At 33.5% G+C, this 22,200-nt stretch overlaps 3 protein-coding genes across 5 annotated transcripts in view; 2 read left to right on the top strand and 1 right to left on the bottom strand.

The window, feature by feature from the left end:
* The first annotated feature begins 174 nt into the window (after positions 1–174).
* On the top strand, positions 175–1,809 carry LOC106619803 (UPF0193 protein EVG1 homolog). Its single transcript, XM_014238070.3, has 3 exons — positions 175–462; positions 556–930; positions 986–1,809. The coding sequence occupies exons 1-3, from the start codon at positions 288–290 to the stop codon at positions 1,156–1,158; spliced, it is 723 nt and encodes a 240-aa protein (XP_014093545.1). The 5' UTR covers positions 175–287; the 3' UTR covers positions 1,159–1,809.
* On the bottom strand, positions 1,682–3,826 carry LOC106619802 (protein phosphatase methylesterase 1). Its single transcript, XM_014238068.3, has 7 exons — positions 3,443–3,826; positions 3,160–3,358; positions 2,989–3,098; positions 2,620–2,931; positions 2,302–2,547; positions 2,086–2,243; positions 1,682–2,019 (listed from the first exon to the last, which is right to left on the bottom strand). Exons 1-7 carry the CDS (start codon positions 3,514–3,516, stop codon positions 1,868–1,870), a joined length of 1,251 nt encoding a protein of 416 aa, XP_014093543.1. The 5' UTR covers positions 3,517–3,826; the 3' UTR covers positions 1,682–1,867.
* A 511-nt stretch (positions 3,827–4,337) lies between these two features.
* The window catches only part of klar (klarsicht), an 87,205-nt gene continuing 69,342 nt past the window's right edge, over positions 4,338–22,200 (top strand). The window contains exons 1-2 of one of the 3 annotated variants that reach the window (XM_036363822.2): positions 4,338–5,136; positions 21,040–21,933. In XM_036363822.2, the coding sequence (XP_036219715.2) occupies positions 21,136–21,933 (798 nt within the window). In that variant the 5' untranslated portion in view covers positions 4,338–5,136; positions 21,040–21,135. The remainder of the gene's footprint in view (positions 5,137–21,039; positions 21,934–22,200) is intronic. The other 2 variants (XM_036363824.2, XM_036363825.2) reach the window with 2 other exon arrangements.

The following is a 22,200-nucleotide window of genomic DNA, read 5'->3' as shown; positions in this document are numbered from 1 at the left end:
ACAAATATAAATACTTTACGCAGTACTTTTAGCATACAGAACCTGAGTGTTACCATGGAACCATACTCTCCAAACAGTAGTTTGGTTGAATTATCTATACTGGTGGAATTATCCACATGACATGTTTTTGTGGATAAGGTAATGTACTGTCACCTCATTTGAGCTACTGAAAATATAAGTATGATTTCAAAAAAATGTCAATTTGCGAAATTTAAATTTTTATACACATTCGTAGTTTGTTATAAATCTGTATTTGTTAAATAGACTGTGTACGTTGATATTTAAAAATGGAAAAAACTCGGTGTATGGACAAAATCACAGGGAGTCCTGTGCAGGATAACGGAAGGATTCAAAGTTCGGACAATAAAGCTATTCTGTGGCCAAGTGAACGCATTGTCCAAGGAGGAATTTTTCACTGTCCTAAAATAGAGTACAGCAAAGAAACTGCGGATTTATTGAAAGGTTGTTAAGCGTAATTATTTGTATTTTTATAACCAAAAGGATGTTCTTATATAAGTACTTTAAGTGTGCACTTATTTATATATCATGTCTTAGCTCTTATGGCTGAGTCCAAAATGTCAATGCTAATGCGGAAAAAAATCAACTATCACTTACGAAATGGGGAGCCATTGCCTAAACCTGAGCCTCCACCTATTAACACAAAAGATCCTGAAGCTGGTGCCCTTGATATTCTGCAACGTGCTCATCTTGCTAAACGAAAGAGCCTTGAACAGATTTTAGCTAGTGACGCCTACAAGCTACCCCCTTACCGTCCGAGACCAACAAATAGGATGCCTACAGAAAAAGAGAAGAAACTACTGCAAGAGGCCATGTCAGGTATGCGACTTGCAGAAACGTCAGTGAAAGCAAAACGTAAGCCACGCATCAGAACGGACTTCCAAGCCACAGAAGAAAATATAATCGATGAACGTAAATTTCTAAAACATAAAAATTTGAAAAATATTTATTGTACGCATTTTTATAGTTTTAGATCAAATAAATGAACGCGCAAACTGGTTGGCTGAAATGGAAGAATTAGGCGATGGCAAGCGCTTCAGGAATGAGGTTCGTGAACAAATTGCAGAACGACTTCGCCACATAAAGGCCCTTGAAACGAAAATTCAAATTAAAAGGAGTGGTATTCGCTTCGTGGAGTAAAGGTGCAAACTTTCATTTTGTACACAAAATTAGTATTTTAGCGCAAGGTTGACTTGTGCAGTAAACTTGGTTGAAAGCTCAGACACAATTTCACCAAACTCCTAGTAACTTACCTTAAATCAAAATTGATCTAAATATTACATCTATTTTCATATACACATAACTATATTCTCCAATTTAGAAGCACTTTTCATTAGTTATTACTAAATCCTTTTCATATTTAAATTTACCAAGATATAAAATTATTGAGCGCTCCTTTGTTCAAATATACATATTGCTAAATATTAAAGAAATTTATTGGAAATGTATGTTTGCTGTTAAGCCACAAAAGTCTAGTCATACATGGTAAATGTCAATCTCCGAAGTAATTGTAAGCAGTTAATTTAATCCCCGATTTTTTTTTTACCACTTTGTTTCATATAAAATATTTAAACACTAAAAATTTTATTTGTCTGTTATGGGACAAATTAAAGGTAGGAAGTTATCAATACACAAGGAAGCAAAACAGTAAAAAAGAATATCGTTTAACTGCAATAAATAGTTTATTTGTTAAATTTTATTAGTAGCACATGCTTTAAATTTAAGTTCTCCGCATATATTTCTCTTCCTCTACTTGTATGTGAAATATACTTTCGGATTTACATCTTTGTATTTGATTACATTCTTTTCATAACCAATTTTTCTTTAATGCTAATTGGCACTGTAAAAATTAACATGATGGCAAATGAAAATGAAATTCGCCAACTGCTTCTGCAAAACGATTGCGTATAAGATAGCCACTGATAACCTCCGCTACTTCATGTGGACGATCTTCATGAACAGCGTGTCCACATCGCGCCAGCACTTGCATTTGAAAACGCCCTGTTGAAAATATAATAACACTAACCTCTTTTTTCATTCAACATATATATGTATGTATGTACATACCTTGCATTTGACCAACAGTTAACGCCTTGTCCAGACCATCAATGCTGGCCAGTAATAGTTGTTTCGGAACACGTAAATTTAAAAATTTTTCGCTTAAACCGGTAAACCAACCAACCCAGTACTTTTCTGATTTTGATAGATCGATACGCCAAGTATACCTTTTGTAAATGGAAAAATTGCACACAATCTCTTTACAAGGAATGTATGTAGAAGTACCTTTTCGGAGATTCACCATGTCCTATAAATGGTTTTTTAAAGTCTGATGAATCTGAGCTACTATCATGTTCTTCCCCGAGTGCGGTATTAACAACTGAAGTGACGGAATCACCCCCATTATCGTTGCCCATTTCTTCATCTTCGGAAATACTGAAAGGATGTGTAAAGTTACTTGTTGAAGCACTGTCCTCGATTTCATCTTCAGACAATGGTAGCTCGTTGGTAGCTAGCTGCTGCGTTGAACAACTGAAAATATGTACACGGTATTTATTTATTTAATATCGGTTTAAGCAAACGATTTTCAATTAGTTCAATTACTTAATGATTTGACCAGGCATTGAAACTTTTGCGCTCTCTACATTTCTTATTTGACCACTTCTAATACACCATTCTATAGCATTTGGAATGCTTTTAAAGTGAGTGGGACGCGATCGTAGAAAACTTTGCATGCTAGCTAAAGCTTCCATAGCAGTTCCCTCAACTACATCAATTACAGTTATACCAATTATGCTTGGAATAATTGCCTTGTGCGCAAAATGAACAGCAATAGCGCCTCCCATTGAATGACCAACAAGGTAGATGGGAGGAGCATCTTCTTGGTAAAGCTGCAATACTAGGTCTCCTATATCCCTACAAAGAACAGTATATTTACATACATTTTTTATTGTATATTATATATATATATACTTTGCAAGTGTATCTGAGGAAAGATCGTCATCAAGTTCTGTCTTAGTGTCGCCATGACCTCGTAAATCGATTGCAAGACACTGACAATGAATAATGCGAGTTATTTCCACCTTAAACAAATATAATTCCTATTAGTATAAAAGTTTCATCACATGTACAACATTAACTTACGCAAAAATGCGACCATGTCAGACCAGAATATCCACCCCCGTGTAGTAGAAGTAGGATCGGCCCAGGTTTCTGTGGGGCTTTTGTGCGATATATACGGAAAGTACGATTCTCGTCTAAGACCACGTCTTCTTTTTCAGCAAAGAATTCACTCCAGAGTGCCGGCTTGAAATCCCGAATTCGAGACTTTTTAAATGAGTCGCTATAACAAATTTCAACTTTTACATATGTTTGGTAATAGCCTAATGTGAAATATATAGACGAGGAACAACAAAAAATAGATTACCTTCTTCCTATTCGCCCTCCAGGTATTGTAGGCGGTAGTCTATTTTTGAGAATGGTTCGTTGCAAATTTGACATGTTTTAAGCAGTTAAAAATGTGATGTCCTTAATTCTCAATTGGTTGAAAGAGTGCTTATTATATTTTTCCTTGCAACTCAAAGAAGCAGTTCCACTTTATTCCCTGCTGGTATAATAGGGCACTTCGTTTACGTCCCTCACAGTTCTTTAAAAACTTTTACACCATATACAATAGAGTTGAGTCAACAAAAATAAAACAATTTTGCTAACTGTAATTACTCTACGAGTTTGTAGAATTTTCAACTTCTGCTCGTTTTACATCTTCGTCTGCAGGGATGCAAAAAATGTTTCTTTTCAGTTTTAAATACCAAAACTCCCTTTCGGGTGTTTCAAACAATTTGGAAAAAATAATATTTTGTTGCAAAAAATCGAGTTTTAATGTAACTGTCCTGTATCGCTACAATCGATTGATAAAACGTTACAACAGTAAATTGCTTGAAAAATGTTTATACTTTTTTAAGAAATCTAGTCACAAATTTCACCTCAAGATAGGTAGAAGCATTTTATTGTTGTTTCGGCATTACTTCCATTAGGGGACTTTTGATAAACATGAACAATTTAGCTTGATTTCCAAACACAGGAACTATAGATAATGATGTTTGGCATTAAATATTTCATATTTCGTTTACCCTACATCAGCAATACTGATGAAAACTGAAAATGTTGCAAACAATGGAAAGTTATCGGAACGGAACGAGGATGTCGTTTATGGGAATAGGCAACTCTGTGTCAGGGTTGCCTGTGACAAACTTACTATCATTATTCTGTTCGGCTAATTGTAATTTGTATGTCCGGCATTTTAAAAACTAACTTCAGTGTTTCGTTTTCGTTTTCGCTTGTGTTATGTGTTATAAATTAATCAATTAAAGCGTATTTCGATTATAATTAATTCAATTAACAGATAATTAAAGTAGTCGTCTTTAGTTATGAAGGAAGAAAAAAAATTTGCCAATAGTGTTATATGCTTGCTGTAAATTCTTAGTAATAATCATTTCTTCGCTGAAGTAATAAGAAGTTGGTGGTGCAAAATGTACCGAAACCAAAGTGCATGAAGGAACAAAAAATAATAGAGCTCATATGGTTGTATGCGTGAAGTTTAAGATAAGTGCATTGAAAATGTGGCTAAAATAAATTACGAATGAAATAATGTATACCAATATAGTAGAATTCAATTTTTAAGTTGTCGAGGGCAACAAGACAACATTTTTTAAAATTATAATTTTTTTTTTTACATTTGGTGATACTTATTAAGAATATGTAAATAACTGGTGAATGAAATTAATTAAAACACAGGGTGGATTCACTGAAAGAAACATACATATGTGCAAAGTCCAAGCAAACAAGAAGTAACAAATATGTTATGCCTACAAGACGTTTGTAATACTGAACCTTGTTTTCTTAGTGATAAAATATCGTATTAAAGGAACAGGTGTCCATGGTATAAAAATAAAATTTGAATGATAGTTTTTCTTAACATTTTGGATATATTATACCCAATATATATCATGAATGTTCAATGAAAGGAAAATAGCGTGATGTAGCTATTGATCATAAATAATTAAAAATATCAAGAACACCTACACGAAAAGCGATAACGAAAGACACCAACACACCATAAAGGTAATATCAGTTGACACAAATACATGCCGATGTACTAGTTTAAAGAGTTTAGTATACGTATTTTAAATAATTTCTAAACGTCTTACTAAATTTTATATACATGACAGAATTAGTACTATAAATTCTTCTCTTCCTAAAATAAAGTTTGCACAATAGTGAAAGGATATCATGCCACGATCCGAAACCCAAATAAGAACCAAGAAAAAATTATTGGTAACATTAGGAATATAATTTTTCGTATACATACACAATGGGTCAACTAAGAAAAAACAAAGCGCCGGGCACAAATATAAATTTTTATTTTAAAATTGTTTGTGTAATACATATTTTTAAGAGCTTTCGGATGTAAATCCAATGCATATATGTATAGTTATTGTTGAAAAATGAAAATGTAAAAAGCCGATAATTTCCGTCACTCCTTTATAATTTTTGTTGTTTTCGGAAAATAACCATTGAACCATGTTTCCACTTTTGCATTAAAAAATATGTTAAGTGAATGTGACTCTGTGACTGATAGTTAGATGCTTTTTGTTTTTTGGTGCATGTGTATAGAAGAACAAATTTGATTTTAAATAAGCACTTAAGAGAGCAAAAGATTTATGTGTGAAATTCTTTCTTAACAGATACATTTTTGGTCCTATACATATATATGTATGTATAATATTATTCCTATTCAGTAGTAATATGCACACAAACATACTTTTGCATAATCGAACTAACACTTTCCTACTAACAAACTACATATAACTATCTAATGATAGTTTGTTAAAAATATCCACTTTTGAATCGATTATAAAGGCCGATTTGTGAAGAAGCCATTCAATTAAAATGAGAGCACATTTCCCCTACAACATTATTGACCTCGATTTGTAATATGAACAATAAATGTAAACAAAATTAAGCGAACATACATACAAGTGGTTTCTACGAAGTAAGAATTGTTGCATGACTAAATGTTTACATACAAGTTACATGTAAATTATTGCAATTTATTGTGAGTATTTATGGAGAAATTGAGAGAAAGACCTTAGAAGGTCGTACTCTCACTACTCCTTCGTAAAGATGATTTAAAATTGAAATTTTTTAACATTCCGTTTGGAATATACATTATATACTGTTTGAAGTGCAATCTAGCTCAATGTTTATCCTTCTTATTTAAAATTTATGTGCACCATTAATAGAGGGCTACACTCTAGCATGTACCATAAGCATGTAAAAATATGCAAACCTTTGATTTCTATGTATCCCTCGTTTGTGTTCGGTGTGATTAAAATAGAAATAGTTGTCTGACACGACAAAAGTTCTTCGCTGGCTCAATAATTCCTATCCAGTGAATGCAGGAGAAGCACTTTACATTATTTTTTTTTACGTTTATCTGCATATGTGTATCTATTAATGAAATTGAAAATTGGTATGAGTGTTAGTTGCCTTTTGAGTGACTGCACGTTACATAGCTTTTTTAAGAAAAACTTTTTATGGTGCATATTTATTTTCATACACATGTATGTACATGTATGTCTAAAAACTTTTAATTCAAATGTCAATTCAATTATTTTTTTAATACATTATTTGTAACCTTGCTATAGACCAGGTCGAAAGAATACGATGGATATGAAGCAGTTAAAAACCTATTTAAAGTAACGTTTTATATTTTAATTTTTCTGTGTATTTGATAGGCTTAGGTCTTCTTTAGATAGTACAATATTGCGACTTTCCACTAGAAATGTACACTGTAATTATTGAATGATGAATGAATTAAGAGCTTTTGACATAGTCTTACTTTGACCGACTATCGATAAATGTCAGTTACTAAAAGATTTCTCTCATTCGAGCTTGTTATAGTTTACAGTTTGAAGTACAATTAGTTCGGTTACAGCGTCTATGTAGAATTAAATACATATACATACATACATATGTACATATGTGTATACCATGTATTATTACCGCTTTGCGGAAGGCTAGTGGATTACAGCTGTCGTTGGCATACGTTGGATACTGAAACACGATTGTTATTTGCGGAAGGATGCAGTGCTAGTCCACAACTTTCAACATGAAAATATGAAATGAACATAAAACAAGTAAGGAAGGGCTAAGTTCGGATGTAATCGAACATTTTATACTCTCGCAAAGTCAAATGGTATACTCGTTTTAGATTTCTTTGTGGATCTTGCCGCCTTGGTCTATGTTGACCGATATTTTCGGTAAAAAGTCTACTATAGGCACTGGGGTCCACATATTTAGTACTTAGGGGCTTGAACAGTTTTGGTTCGATTTAGACAATTTTTGGTCACAAGGTGGCATACTTTAAACGCATTATTTACGCAAAGTTTTACCCCGATACAATCATTGTTGCTTGATTTGCATACTGGAAAGTGAAACAAATCAAAAGGTATTTAAAATGGTGTTATATGGGAAATAGGCGTGGTTGTAGTCCGATTTTCGCACTATAACATAAAAATAAGAAAATAATGTTATGTACCGAATTTGGTTGAAATCGGTTAAGCGGATCCAGAGATATGGGTTTTCACCTAAAAGTGGGCGAAGTGAATTTTGTTATTATAGCTTCAGCAGTTTAGGAGATATGCACATTAAACCTATTAGGGGCGGGACCACGCCCACTTAAAAACAAATTTTAACTACAGATGCTCCTTAATGTGATCCTGTGTACCAAATAACAATCTTGTATCTTACTGCGGAGCAACATGTGTACCAAGTTTCATAAAGATATCTCAATTTTTACTCAAGTTACAGCTTGCACGGACGGACGGACAGACAGTCACCCGGATTTCAACTCGTCTCTTCTCATTTATATATATATAACTCTATATTTAACTCGATTAACAGCCGTTAGGTGAACAAAACTATTATACTCTGTAGCAACAAGTTGCGAGAGTATAAAAAATAGAAAAAATTGTGTTCATTACAATTTAAAATAATTATGTTAATGAGCATTAAAATAATTTGCGCGTTTGTCTTCAAACTACAACCATAAATTTCTGTTCGTGGACTCAGGTTTTCGAGTAGATGAATATAGCTTTCTTATTTAAAAGAAAATAACTTATCAATCTGCAACAAAAATTATTGAAAATCTAATTGAAATTGGTTGGGGTTCGTTATACCAAAAGAATTTGGTTGTCCTGAAGTATGATTTAACTTTCCTCATACACCCATTTTATTAAAATTCTACTTCTTTGGTTGAATTTATATCATACGTATATATATTTATATATTTGTATGGTATATCTCAATTGAATATGTCTAAAAAAAATTAGACGGGAATATTTTGATTAGTATTGTGCCATTCGGCGATAAAAATGATGCCTATTATTTATTAAATAAAATTGGTATGGTTGCTGCGGTTAAGCAAAAGAAACCTTCTTTATCGGAGCGAAATTTTAAACTAGGCTTAAGTTTTGCCGAGACGAAAAGGTTTAACAATTGGGGACTGGAAAAGGGTTATATGGTCAGATGAGACGACAATTAACAGGTACCAATCGAATCGTAAAGCATATTTTTGGCATCGTCCGCAAGAAAAGCTGCAGCTTGGACAAGTAATAGCTTAAACACAATACGGGCGACGAGGAATATTCATCATATCAGTTTTTTCATGAAATGTAATGCTAATATAAGGAAAATGTTTTGAACTCTCTCAATTCTTTTCATTAATTTTTATACTGTCCCAACATGTTGCTCCATAGTATAATATGTTTGTTCACCTAGCCGTTTGTTTGTAACACCTAAAAGTAATCGGTATAGATACGAAGTTATTTATATACAACTTGAGAAAGAAAAGGTATTTTTATAAACTTTGTACACGTATTCGTGGCTGTTAAACGCGGCCACAAGATGCCGTTAAACGAAAATCTATAAAGTTGGTGTGGTCCACGCTCCAATGGGCTTAAAGTACAATAAAAGGAGAAACTTTACAACCGACCTGTATATGTATGTCAAATAGCACTTAAGATTAATCGACCAAACTTTCTGAAGACAAGTTCTTCCAACATCTTCTCACAATCTGGGAAAATGGAAGAAATAACAGTTATGTTGAAAACAGCTAAAAGCGCTATAGCTCACCAAATAAATAATACATCAGAAGTATTAAGATGATAGGGGGCGTTGTGTGGCACTGCCCACTTTTTGGTGACAATTAAACCTCAGGAACTACTCAATCAGTAACAACCGAATTTGGAATATTACCTTAACATTCTTATGTTACGAGAGAAATCGCCCTATATTCTCATATAACACACCTCCCTTATAAAACAATTATTAATTTCATCTGATTTATTCACTCTTCAGTGTATATAAGGTATCGGTACGAAACTTTGCACAAATAGTGTCTTCAAGGTATGCCAACCCCTCCCTGCCTTGTCTCAAAAATGTGTAAAATCGGGTCAATATTTTCCCTAGCCCCATATACCTAATATAAAAATTTTAAACTTCCGTTTGACCACCAGACCACCCGAAGATATGCTCCCGGCTTTAATCTGTGCAAATTACGAGCTAGTAAAATATTCGTTACACTTGAACTTAGTCCTTCCATATTTGTTGATCATATGGTCTCCAAATAGACACAATGTACTCCAGGTGAGAGCGTACAAAAGCCTTAAATGGTATTTTATAAGAAATCCGTAAAATCGGAAGAATTGAGATAAACTGAATAATGTGACTTTTTAGTGATTTTTAGTGATTAGTGGGAAATTGAACTCCAAAATGCTTAATCTCGCTTAATGCTTAATTTGTACAGCATTATGACGCCTTGAGAATATCGGCTGAAACATTCTTTTAATTTGGAAATATTCCTGATCACTTCCGACTTTTCGAATTAAATCGTAAGAAACAAGCTTAAAATAAAAATTGGAATGTGGCCCACTTACGCAACTGAATTTCGCGAATTTTCCTCATCACATTGTGTGTTCCTGCGAATAGTTAAAAACTGAAAAAGAAACTAGTTATGGTGGAAATTGCACCTGATTTTACTGCTAACAAATTTAACTTAGTGCGTCGCGACGACGTGGCTACTCCGTGCAGATGCCGCACCAAAGGTAGTCAACCAACCTGTTTGGCTGTCCTGACCAACGAAGTATTTTCGTCAGCAGCATAACAAGAAATAACAACAAAAAACAACAGTTTGGCTTGGGAGTGTCCCAATTCCCAGCCAAGCTATGCATATCAATGTCATTAAGAGATATCATACATGCATATCCACAATCAATGTATATAAGTTTACATATATACATATATAATGTATTATGTATTAATAATATAAATTAATATACTCACATTAAATAATAGTATAAATAATTATTAGCCTATACAGCTTTAGAGAGCCCACACGCTTCGATTAGCATATGTATGTGATTAGTGAAAAAAAATGAAATTGTTGGTAACTCATTGCTCTGCCATCGAACTTCACGCACCACTAAAGGACTCTACGTCACGAAATCTGAGATCAACGGAATATTTGTATATTTTATATGTTGTACCATAAAATCTTCATTCTGAAAGATATTGTATGGGGCTAGGAAGTCACAGAAATTAAAGCATTTGGTAGAAGAATATTAGCCTGAGTTCGGTCTTACAAAAGGACTTCACGGAAAAAATTGCATCGTTGAGATGAAATATGTGCAAGAAAAGCCTGTGCGTTGAGACAGGGTTCAAACAAACGGCCTTTTGAAGCTCATTAGAAGACTTCAACGATCCGAGAGGACCAATTTTTTGTAGTCTACGCACTTATGTTTCCACTACTTTAAGGGACTATATTCTTGATACTTTCCTACTTTATTTTGGTACAATAAGCATATAGTACATGTGTAATCCGTTTTGAACAATTTCACTTAATTGATCACTTGACCGGAATATTTTGAATAGAATAGTATTCTTTATATGATTATGCATTCAAATAAAAGTACAAACATGATAAGTGCATACCGTCTCATCGTGGAACTGAGGTTTAAAGTGCGATCACGCTGATTCTTATATGGTTTACAGTTTATGGACGAAAGTGAAGATAAACAAGTGAGTGCGTATATAAAAAGTGGTCAAGCAACATATTTGCATGTGTATATGTAAGAGAATAATTGCATGGCGAAGTGCATTTGATTTTCTATTATACAAGCGATCTTTTATCATCTTCTTCTGGGTGGAGAAAATTCCAATGATAAAGTGGCAGGATATCGCTCGTTAATTTGCATTTAAAATATGAGTAAATCGATCATATCCACAACTTTGAACCATTACATCATTTCAGGCATTAATCTAGTAAAACCATTTTAACTCACTCTGATTTTTATAAAAGAACTATTTAAGATATCTATCCTCTATGAAATTGTATAGAAAACTGCACAAGGGGCTGCAAAGGATGTATATAGAATAGTATAGAGTAGGAAAGATTTAATTTAATTTATTTAAAATAATTTCAAAGCGTTAAATTGCTGTAGTAGTGCCCTTCGTAATGCAATTTTCAGTTTTGGATATTATCTAAATTCATGAAAAAGTCGCAGATCGTGTCATGATATATAAATCTGGGAAAAGCTTAACACAGCCGTCTTCCTACGGATTATTATAATATAATTTAAATAAAGTAGTTTTAAATAAATTTAATATTTATTACTTGTTGAAAGGCTTTAAACAAGCAGATTCAATAAATAAAGAAATATTAAACAAAAAAGTATGCTACACGTTCGTTTCATTGTAATTATATGCTATTTTAGTAAATATCTGTTGTTGTTATTGTTGTTGTAGCGGAAGAAAACATTCCTGAAGTAATTTCGAGAAATAATGCCAAGTTGACAGTTAGGAAGAGTTAGTATAGCTTTCCCCTTGCTGAACAGTCCATTAAATATATTGAAGTTGTATTAAATTAATTTAGAGCTGTGTAAATGCTGTTAATTTTTTATTTTATCAGACTTTCAAAAAACATATCTGCTGACATTATCGTATTGAATAAATTATTAGTTAGAACTGATCAGAGCGAAAGGTGATTGGAAACGGATGTCTGAATTACATATCTGCGGCGTCACTCTCTATCTCTCGTCTGCATAAAAGCATAACAGTGAATAAATTCATTCAGCCATAGAAGTATGTAGGATATATGTACATACGTATGTATGTTTATCCATGTTGTACTTCCTGAGCAAAATTCATTGGGCTTTTGCGAGCATATAGCAGGTTTAAGGTTTATTACGATAATTTAGTTAGTACAACGCGTTCAAAAATAACGTTTTCCTTTACAAATTAATACATTTTCAATTGAGAACACTGAAGCGAACAATTCGGTCTGTTTTTTTCGAACTTCTTAATGTGTCACGTCGTGCCGTGAAATAAGAAAAGTTAGTTCTCAGTATAAGAAACCTTTCTAACGAAGCATCCTAAAGGTCTCTAATGGATTATTAAAAAATCTTCAAAGCATTTAAATACGAGTTGTACATTTGTGATGAGGCGGTCTCACCATTGTGGAAAATCTAAAAGGGGTATAATCACGGGACATCCAAAGTGAGGACAAAACTATTGTTATCCTTTTTGAAAACAAACCACTGCTTAGTCTTAGGGAAGCTAAATTTGTTTAAAAAGGGGTTAGATATATCTTTAAATACAATTCGCGACAGACTTCAAAGGCGTCAAACGCAGCAGTAATATAATCAAACCCCTACTTCATTGAAGCAAGTAAGTAAGGGCTATGTTCGGGTGTGACCGAACTCTTGCAAGTGTTACAGTCGAGGAAATACCTTTATACTAAACTTAGGAACGTTTCGACTTGATTTCATCCATTTAAGGCAAGAGGATACACGGTTATTAAAAAGAGCTTCTTTCTGATTTTCGATTCGATTTCATTAAAATTTCTTACACTGACCGATAGATGCGTTATATCATAAATTCAAGGGAAGTATTGACCCGATTTTACCCATTTTTTGGGCTATCTATATTGGGCATGCTATCATACGAAAATATTCTCCCCGAGTGTCAATACTAGACCTCACAGATTGACCGATTAGTTCGAAAAAAAATCAGCTTTATCACTGGGGTTGTCATATTTAGTGCCTGGGTCCTTGAAAAGTCATAGTCCGATTTCAACCGTTTTTCTGCCTAAGATGAAATAGCTTTAGAGCACTACTTGTGCAAAGTTCTGTTCCGATAACTTCATTGATGTTTGATTTGTATACTTTAAAGTGAAAGACTCAGATGGAATTTGAAAGTTTGTATGGGTTTGTATAAAGTCCTCCGTACCTCCTTGACTGTAAAGTTTAAAGTGGCGCATTTATACAGTGAGTTAACGCACTTTGAATAGTTTTTAACATAACCGTTATCTAGAGAGTGGGCGTGGTTATTATCCGATTTTATCCTTTTTCACAGTGTATGAAGAAGGTTTAATAAGACATTTTTAGCTCAAAGGTGTAACCCGATGCTGCGATCCTCTGTACCAAATTACAGTTTTGTATCTTAATTAAGTGCTTAGTTATTACACTTTATATGTTTTTGTTTAGTGGCGTTTTGTGGGCGTGGCAATGGTACATATGAGTCAACTTTTGTATTGTTCAACCCCTAGAGAGGTGTTTGGCTAAGAAAAGGACAAACATTTATTTAAAGGTGTGTTAAGCAGATGTTGGACAAAATTGTATAAAAGGGTTTACTGAATTTGGATTTGATTATCAGCTTACTAATTGTGTTAAACAGAGGGCTTTTATGAATTTTTATTTACTGTATTCAAGCAGAGAAAGTACGCTATTCGTGGCACTTTATCTCGAACCAGCTAAGTATGAAATGAACCATTTTGTGGCCCATTCTGGTCGTTTTTCGATCAATGTAGATTTGAAACATGAATTGATCATTTGTTGTCTGTAGCGATTAGTATTAACAGTTTCACAAGGTTTTGGAAGCTCATGATATACCACACCCTTCTGATCCCACCAAACACAGAGCATTGCTTTCTTACCGAATCGATCTGTTTTTGCAGTCGATTTTGATGGTAATCCCGAATCAACCCATGATTTTATCCGTTTATGATTCTTAAAATAAAACCATTTTTCATCGCCAGTGACAATTCGATGCAAAACTTCGTGTCTTTGAAACAAAATTTTACAAGTGTTTTTACGATTTTCCATTTGTCTTTCATTCAATTCATGTGGCACCCATTTTCCACACTTTTGAATTTATCCCATAGCTTTCAAACGGTCTGAAATTGTTTGTTGTGCAACATTTAACATTGCTGCCATTTGCTTTTGACTCAAAGTATCATCTTCATCCAATATGGCTTGCAGTTCAGCGCCTTCAAACTTTTTTGGTGGTCTTCCACGATCTTGTTTTTTTTTCATCAAAATCACTATCTTTGAGCCCTTGAAACCATCTTTTGCATATTGCTTCTGCTAGAGCATGATCATGATATGGCTCGAAAATCCTTAAATGCGACTCTGCAGCACTTTTCTTCAAATGAAATCTAAAAATGAAGATTTTCCGCGAATGATCACTTTCCGGCACAAAATTTGACATTTTCAACACAATGAAAAAATATAATGTTGTTAGTTCAGTGACCGTTCCACTACGGACGTACAATTTAAGCTCATGCTCTGACTTCAAGCGAAGATTTATGGGTGTGTGCAAAGGGAAGGAAGACATATAATATTCATTTTCATATGGATCTAAACTTAGGGACAATACCATGTATTTAGTTTTGTGTTTTAGCTACTGATTGTATGGTCTTCATTTGATTACTACGACAATGAGTAAGAAATTGCAAAATTTTGTGTTATTGCGATCAACTTTGACTACACTCGAATTTATAAATATGGCACTCAATGTAAAAATTCGATAAGACAAATTTAGTGAACTTCTACATAACGAAATGTAAGATAAGATTATGTAAACGTAATATGTTTAAATAATTAATAAAACATATCTACACTAATACGTACTAGTAAAACTTATTTGTTCTTTGAAGAGATGTATGCAAGTTTTTTTGTGTAACTGTATCAAACTTGTTTGAACAAATTTGATTCAAAATGCTGTCCTGACTTATGAATATTTTTCATAATAAATTGTCAAGTTTGCAGGCTTAGCTTGTTTCTATTTAGTCCAATGCAAATATGAAATAATTGTCTTTTAAATACTTCTGTTAGAAAGCTTACCTTACTTGGAATTACAATCTAAAAACAACAATTATATTGCAGTAGTAGTAAAGAGCTTTCCTAAATTGAAATATGAAACCAAAATATTTGACGTCATCTGCTTCCTATGTCCCCAACAAACGACGCACGTATGCACTTTTTTTATACTCTTGCAACACGTTGCCACAGGGGATAGTAGTTTTGTTCCTCTAACGGTTGTTTGTATCACTTAAAACTAATCGAGATAGATATCGAGTTATATACATTTACATATACTTATAAAAATGATCAGGATGACGAGACCAGTTTAAATCTGGGTGACTGCCTGTCCGTGCAAGCAATAACTTGAGATCTTGATGAAACTTTGTACACACATTCCTTGGCATCCAAATGATGGGCGTTACTATTACCACGCTCACAAAACGCTATTACAAGAAAACCTATAAAGTGCCGTAACTAAGCAGTGTACATAACTTCTAAACCGCTGAAGCTACATCAATTAAACTCGCTGACATGGTAGACTTTTTACCGAAAATATCGGCAAATATGTGAGGTCTGGTATTGAAATTCGGAGTGAATATTTTTATAATTCTAGCTCTCCTTGTGCGAATGGTGGGTAAAATCAGGTCAACACTTCCCTTAGCACTTCTAGACTTCTCAGTTCAGTTAAGATCTAAAGGTAGGGGTTAGAGAAATAGCACGCATTTTTTATATGACCCTGTTAATTGATTTAGAAATAACTTGCTTCACTTTTATTTTTCTGTAAGCTTCAAACAGAATAAGTTAAAATTGTAAAGAAGGGTTAAGTAAGGGCGGAATGCAATATCTGATTATTTATCCAATTGTCAAGATTTCAAAGGTCTACTCGAAATTGTAACAAAAAGTCACAATAGAATTTCTGATACAAAATCTTAATGATTTTTAGCTTAAATACAATATTTCTCTCACATTTTGTTATGTTTGTTGCTGTGAGAATCTTCCTAGTGTAATTGTTCATGTATGAAGGAAACTAAATCTACACATTTGTGTTAACGTTTAGAAAAGGTTTTAGCATTACTTATTTATATACACAGCTTTTTGATTCTCCAAATATATACTATATATAATATGTATGTATATTAATATTGTGCTTTACAAAGATATGGATAATATAAGGAAATCGGACACTTAGTATAGTGCAATGAGTACGATTCGTTTGTTACTGTATATTTGTATGTATAGGTATTGCATGCTTTAAAGGCGTCATCGGAAGATTTGAATTATGTTTGAAGCAACGGGCTTTGTTTACATAAGCTAAGAATATTTCGGACTTTAAGGCAGCTGTTAGCATTTTCCGTGGTTGAAGTCTAATGATATGCGATAATATCATAATGCTTAATGTATATTAAATTTGGATTAACTTACATATACGAGGGTTGTTCAAAAATTATCGGGAATTTTGAATTTTCGCGGGCTACGTGTATTCGAATTTCGATTGTTTTGTTTTGTTATGTGTCGAATCACCATTAGAGAATTTGCTGAGAGACTAAACATATCGATTGGCTCGTGCCATTCGTTTTTAACCAATGATTCGCCCCAAAACAGCGTCGCGTTGACATTGCACAGGAGATGTTGGACTCAGTCCGCGACGATCCAGATCTGCTCCAGGGGGTCATAACTGGTAACGAATCATAGGTTTATGGTTGTAACGTTATTACACAAAATTTTATACAAATTCTTTGAGCCATTTCTAGGAATAAGCAATAATCGAAGACGAACGCGTTCAAACAAAATCGCTGTCAAAAATTAATTTTAATTCAAAATTCGCGATAATTTTTGAACAAACCTCGTACAAGTATATTTGGAATATGAGGTTTACACCAAGGAATTGACCGAATTCATTAATATTCAGCGCTAAATCACATTGTGTTAAAAAAAACTTGTTCATGTATTTTAATAAATGTCTCGGTTGGGTATAAGACCAAATCGATTATTCCGAGAGATTAAGACCTAAGTAAAAAGGTAATTTTTCCACTTTTTGAAGTTAACCTCCAAAATATATATACCATATATACTTTAAAGTGTCTTTGACGTTTCACCTTAATGGTGTTACAAACTTCATGGCCTGTTCAGAATACTATGGTATAATGAACAGAGGTGCTACATTAATAAAAAAGTTGAAACAGTTTTTTAGAAAGTGTCCACTAACCCTCTCTGAAACCCCTTGAGTTCCAACTATTACAAGAATTGAAAAGAGCAAAAGCTACAAAGTTAAAATTTAATTTGTATAAATGTTAACATTTAGCAGTTGCTTGCGTTTGCAAAATACTGTTTTTGTAGACTTTTGTGGCTAGTAGAGCGGCAACGGGACAATAGCAGCCATTCATAAGAGTGGTATAAGTGAAATGTCAGTTTTCAAGTCGCCAAGTCGTCGCGTCGTACTACTTCTATTTTACCATGTGATCGTTTCGGATATCAAATTTTTTGAATTAATACAATTCAGCAATGTAATAAATAAAATCCTTCGCTTCCCCTCTTTGTATATGTAAGTTTTTAATGTATGACGTCATTGCTACTGACAACATATATCGAAAACTTGACCATATTCAATACATACAATTTACGTATGTACCGCAGGTAGTACAAAAGCTTATGAAAGCTTATGTATAATCTACACACGAGTACGAATGGGCAAAATAATGTTTGTGTTTAGTTGCTGAGCAGAATAAATAAATGAATTATAAATATTTCTTCAAATGCTTAACATCAATTTCAATCTCATATATCTATTGGTTATATACATACATACTGTACTTAAGTACAAGTGCCCGCTATATGTATGCATACCTCCTGTATTTGACCCAACACTTATGTCTGGCCGTTCAATTTTATAGGAACGGATAAGAAGTTTGACTAATGTCATCAATTACAATGAAGAAATTTACTTTTGTTACCAATATTAATATCGGAATGTTAATCTTTTTTGGTGTAATTGAACCAATCATATCGATTAATCGTAAAATAAATTGATTACTAAAAAGTATAACATAATGATGCCTATTTTATAAGAAACATAATATGTTAATATTTTTTATCATTATAAACGGTTTACGATCACCAAATCAACCTGGACGAACTTTTAATCATGAGTTAATGTTACTGTAACCCAGTCTATGTTCTCGGCTTGGATTGTTTATATATGTGCCAAAATATTTTTATTAAAAATAACGAACTAAAAAATCTACATGCTATTGGGTTCTCATGTAGATTTATACATACCTATATATGTATATAGAAGTGAATATACTATAGCACAAAAAATTCAAATGACTGATCTTGTCCAATACTTCATATTCGTCGATAATCACACAACTTCCTTTTTGAATTGTTAATACTTATTCGTTCAATGTATTGGGCCGCACCTTAATTATGTTGCGAGAGCGAAGAGTGTGAATTCGTCAGTGTAGTAAACACATATTTGTTTGGGGTGCGTAGCCTTGGTATTCAGTTAAAAGACAACTATTGCATTTGTCTGATTCTGACACTGTTTGTGCTGGCGCTGGATGATTCATCACTTCTATATAGCCCTAAAAGAGCGTTTAAGTTTTCATTTTTCTGTAGAAGCGAATTGGCGACATATGTACATAGGTACCCTACAAAAACAGTGATTTGTCAGGGCGCAGAACAAAGTTTCTATCATTTTTTTAAGAGCCTTGTGAAAAAACTGATGTAAACAAACTTATGTGTGTGAGTTTGCATCTCTCTTTAGTCATTTATGTATATTAATAAATATAAAAAGGAATGCAACAAAAAATATAATTAAATAAGTATGAAAAGAAGCTTTTACTTGATGCCATCAATAGCTCTGCGTACGTCTTTCCCTAATCAGTGGATATTTCTGAATTTAAAAATGCAAATGGAAATTAACTAAATATATAGTTTTATTTGAAACTTATTTAACTTACAATTCTTATGTATGTATATCATATTTTAAAACTTCTCTCTTTCATAAAAATGTATATTTTTAACACCAAGCCCAAAAGAGGTTTGCACAGAAGCGTGCAACACTTTTCGTTTGTGGCAAGTAGAACAGTAAAATTGTTTTGCGCATTTGTTGAGAATCTTGTACAGAATTTAATGCATCCATTTTTGACAGGGTTGCTTTTGCTCAAAGGGATAAAGGTTAAAAAATGATGATTAGCGTTGATAAGCTTTTTTTTTGACAACCATCAGCATTGACAGTCATTTTACTATTCATTTGACTGTCAGTGGTGACAGTGCTAAAGCATTCAGCTATTTCATTCTTACACACGTAAGCAATATGAATCGAAGATGTCTCTGTTTAGCAATAACAGTGGCGGTCAGTTGATAAGTGTGCTTTTACACGGGGACTCCAAAGAGTCTCAAACCAGTTTATTGTGGGCGAGGGGACGACGAGGAAAGACGAAGGGACCTTTTCAGCATTCCTTTTCACTTTCAAATCCTTTGAATGGTTGCAATGAATTCGATCGCAAATTTGAATTCTGTTATCTATTTTTTGTGTGTAATATGCAAATATGTATGCATAGAATAATAGAAATATTTTCAAAAATTGTAAATAAGGAGAAAATTAAGATATAGATTATGGAGTTAAGAAATTAGGAATTTTTAATACTTAAAGATTAGGAAATTCCTATTATAAATTTGGCCTTGAAAATATTAGTAGCGGATATTCAATACATTCTTGTGGATTAGGGAATTCCCGTCTTTAGTATTTCTTTGAAACTATTTAGCGGGTAGGTACTTGTATTATGCATATTGTTCTACCATATTCATGGTAATTCATTGCAAGCAAAATGTGTGACCATCATCTCAACATACAAATGAAATACGCAGCACGCAGTGTTGCGCAGTCGAACCGCACAAATATTTACGAAAATTTTGTGAAAAGGAATGCAGAAAAACTAGACTCGAGTTGCTGGACTCTTTTTGACCGTGTGAATGCATAGAGCGACACCAAAAGAAAATTTGAAAAAAATGAGACTCTTTTGAGTCCCCGTGTAAAAGCACGCTAAGTAAACTGTCCGTCATTACTGACATATGTGAAAATGTCGGATATCTTATAATAGATATATATAAATGATCAGAGTGATGGGCTGAGTTAATTTCGCCATGTCCGTCTCCCTATCCGTCTGTCTGTCTGTATATACGCGGAGTAGTCCCTCAGTTTTGAGATATCGATCTGAAACTTTGTACATATTCTTTTTTCTCCAAAAATTTAATCATTTGTTAAAACTGTCGATATCGGACCACTATATCATATATCTGCCATGCAAACTGAACGACAATGCATTCCAAATATAGTCGATCGAATTTTATTTAAGAAGTGAGATAATAATACTGGTCATCGGGTATATCCTGTCCCGGTTTTTGTTATCACTGTTTTACTTTTCTGAAGGGTTGGTATGTGTTTTGTATGTGTTTAGAACTGTTTGATTTGATCTATTTGTTTTGAAATGAAAGTAGTCCTTTTATTGGATTGGAAAATTTCCACTGCTGTTTTAATTCAGTTCCTTCAATAAACGAGTTTCTACATTTTTCCCCCAGTATCTGGGCATGTCCAAGGCCCCAAATAAACTTTTGTTTTGGATATGATTGTGTGAGTGTGTTTTTAAAAGCTCTTAGCATAGAAGCTCTGGATCAGTACACATAAAAGCATTTACAATTCATAACTGGTATAATACCGCGTACTAATCTAAATTTTAAATGGAAAATCATTTTTTTTATGTTAGTTTGATAGACAATTGTAAGGATTGATATATATTTATATTTTCGTTCTTTTCAGATAGTGGCTGCAAATCTACCTTTTTCCTTTTTTGATTGAGATTTGGTTAGCACTACGTAGCTATCAGTCAATTAATGTGGAAGCTTAACAACGAAAATGGATTCGCCGAAGAGGGAGAAGGTAAACGTTACGCAATTACATCACTATCAACAAACGCTAAATATACGAAATACAATCAATAATACAAACACAACAAATTTAAATGAAAACGAGCATGAAATAAAAGGCACAACCCAAAGTACTGACACTAGTGAACTTTGTCGGGATGAAGAATCGAAGTTTTCACCAGTAAAAATAATAACCCCACCAATTAGCAAATCGGCAGGTGGGAAGTTAACCGATGCAGTGCCGAAAACGATTGAAGCTGTGGTTAACAAAAACGAAGAGACTGAAAATGCGGCCATGGTGTATGTTGATGCTTCAAAAATGAGCCCAGCAACACCCACAAACACAAATCCTATTTCGATACCGAAAACAATGGTAAACACTTTAGCAATTACAACTATTGAAGATACGGATAATATGCAGTCTAACTCCAAAGTGAGCAAATTTGTAGTACCAGCCATACCCGATACAAAGGCAATCAACAAAAACGGGGGTGTTGGTGGGACTGGTACCAGTGCCAAAAAGAAACGCAATAAAAGCTCTAAGAAACGAGAAGACAATAAAACACGCAACAAATCAAACAGCAGTAATATCGCCAAAGGAGTCACAGATGGGAATCGATGCCAGCCTAACATATCGGGATCTCCAATAAATGTCATCGTTTCCGGTACGGCCAATATGAAGGCATCTGTTTCAATGACATCGCTGCCACCGGACGATGAGAAGACAGAGGGTCGTGACGTAATTAAAGCAAAACTAAATGTCGAACGTCCATACAACAGCTTAAAAGTAAGTAAATATATATTAGTGCTGCAACTCCTTATACTATTAAAAGAACGCCAATTATCTGTTTATGGATGTAAAGGTTTTCCTTACTTGTTTGGAGTGCGAAAGTATACCCTGAACAGGTTATATTAAATTTGCCACGAAGTTTGTAACATCCAGAAGACAACGTCGGAGACCCTATAATATATATATATATATATATACAAGTATAAAAGTATATATATATATTAGTTAGCATGACGAACTGAGTGGATTTAGCCATGTCCGTCT

Source organism: Bactrocera oleae, chromosome 6, assembly GCF_042242935.1.
Source record: "Bactrocera oleae isolate idBacOlea1 chromosome 6, idBacOlea1, whole genome shotgun sequence".
NCBI lineage: Eukaryota > Metazoa > Arthropoda > Insecta > Diptera > Tephritidae > Bactrocera > Bactrocera oleae.
The sequence above is the reverse complement of the archived record's forward strand: the minus strand, read 5'-3'. Positions and strand labels throughout refer to the sequence as shown.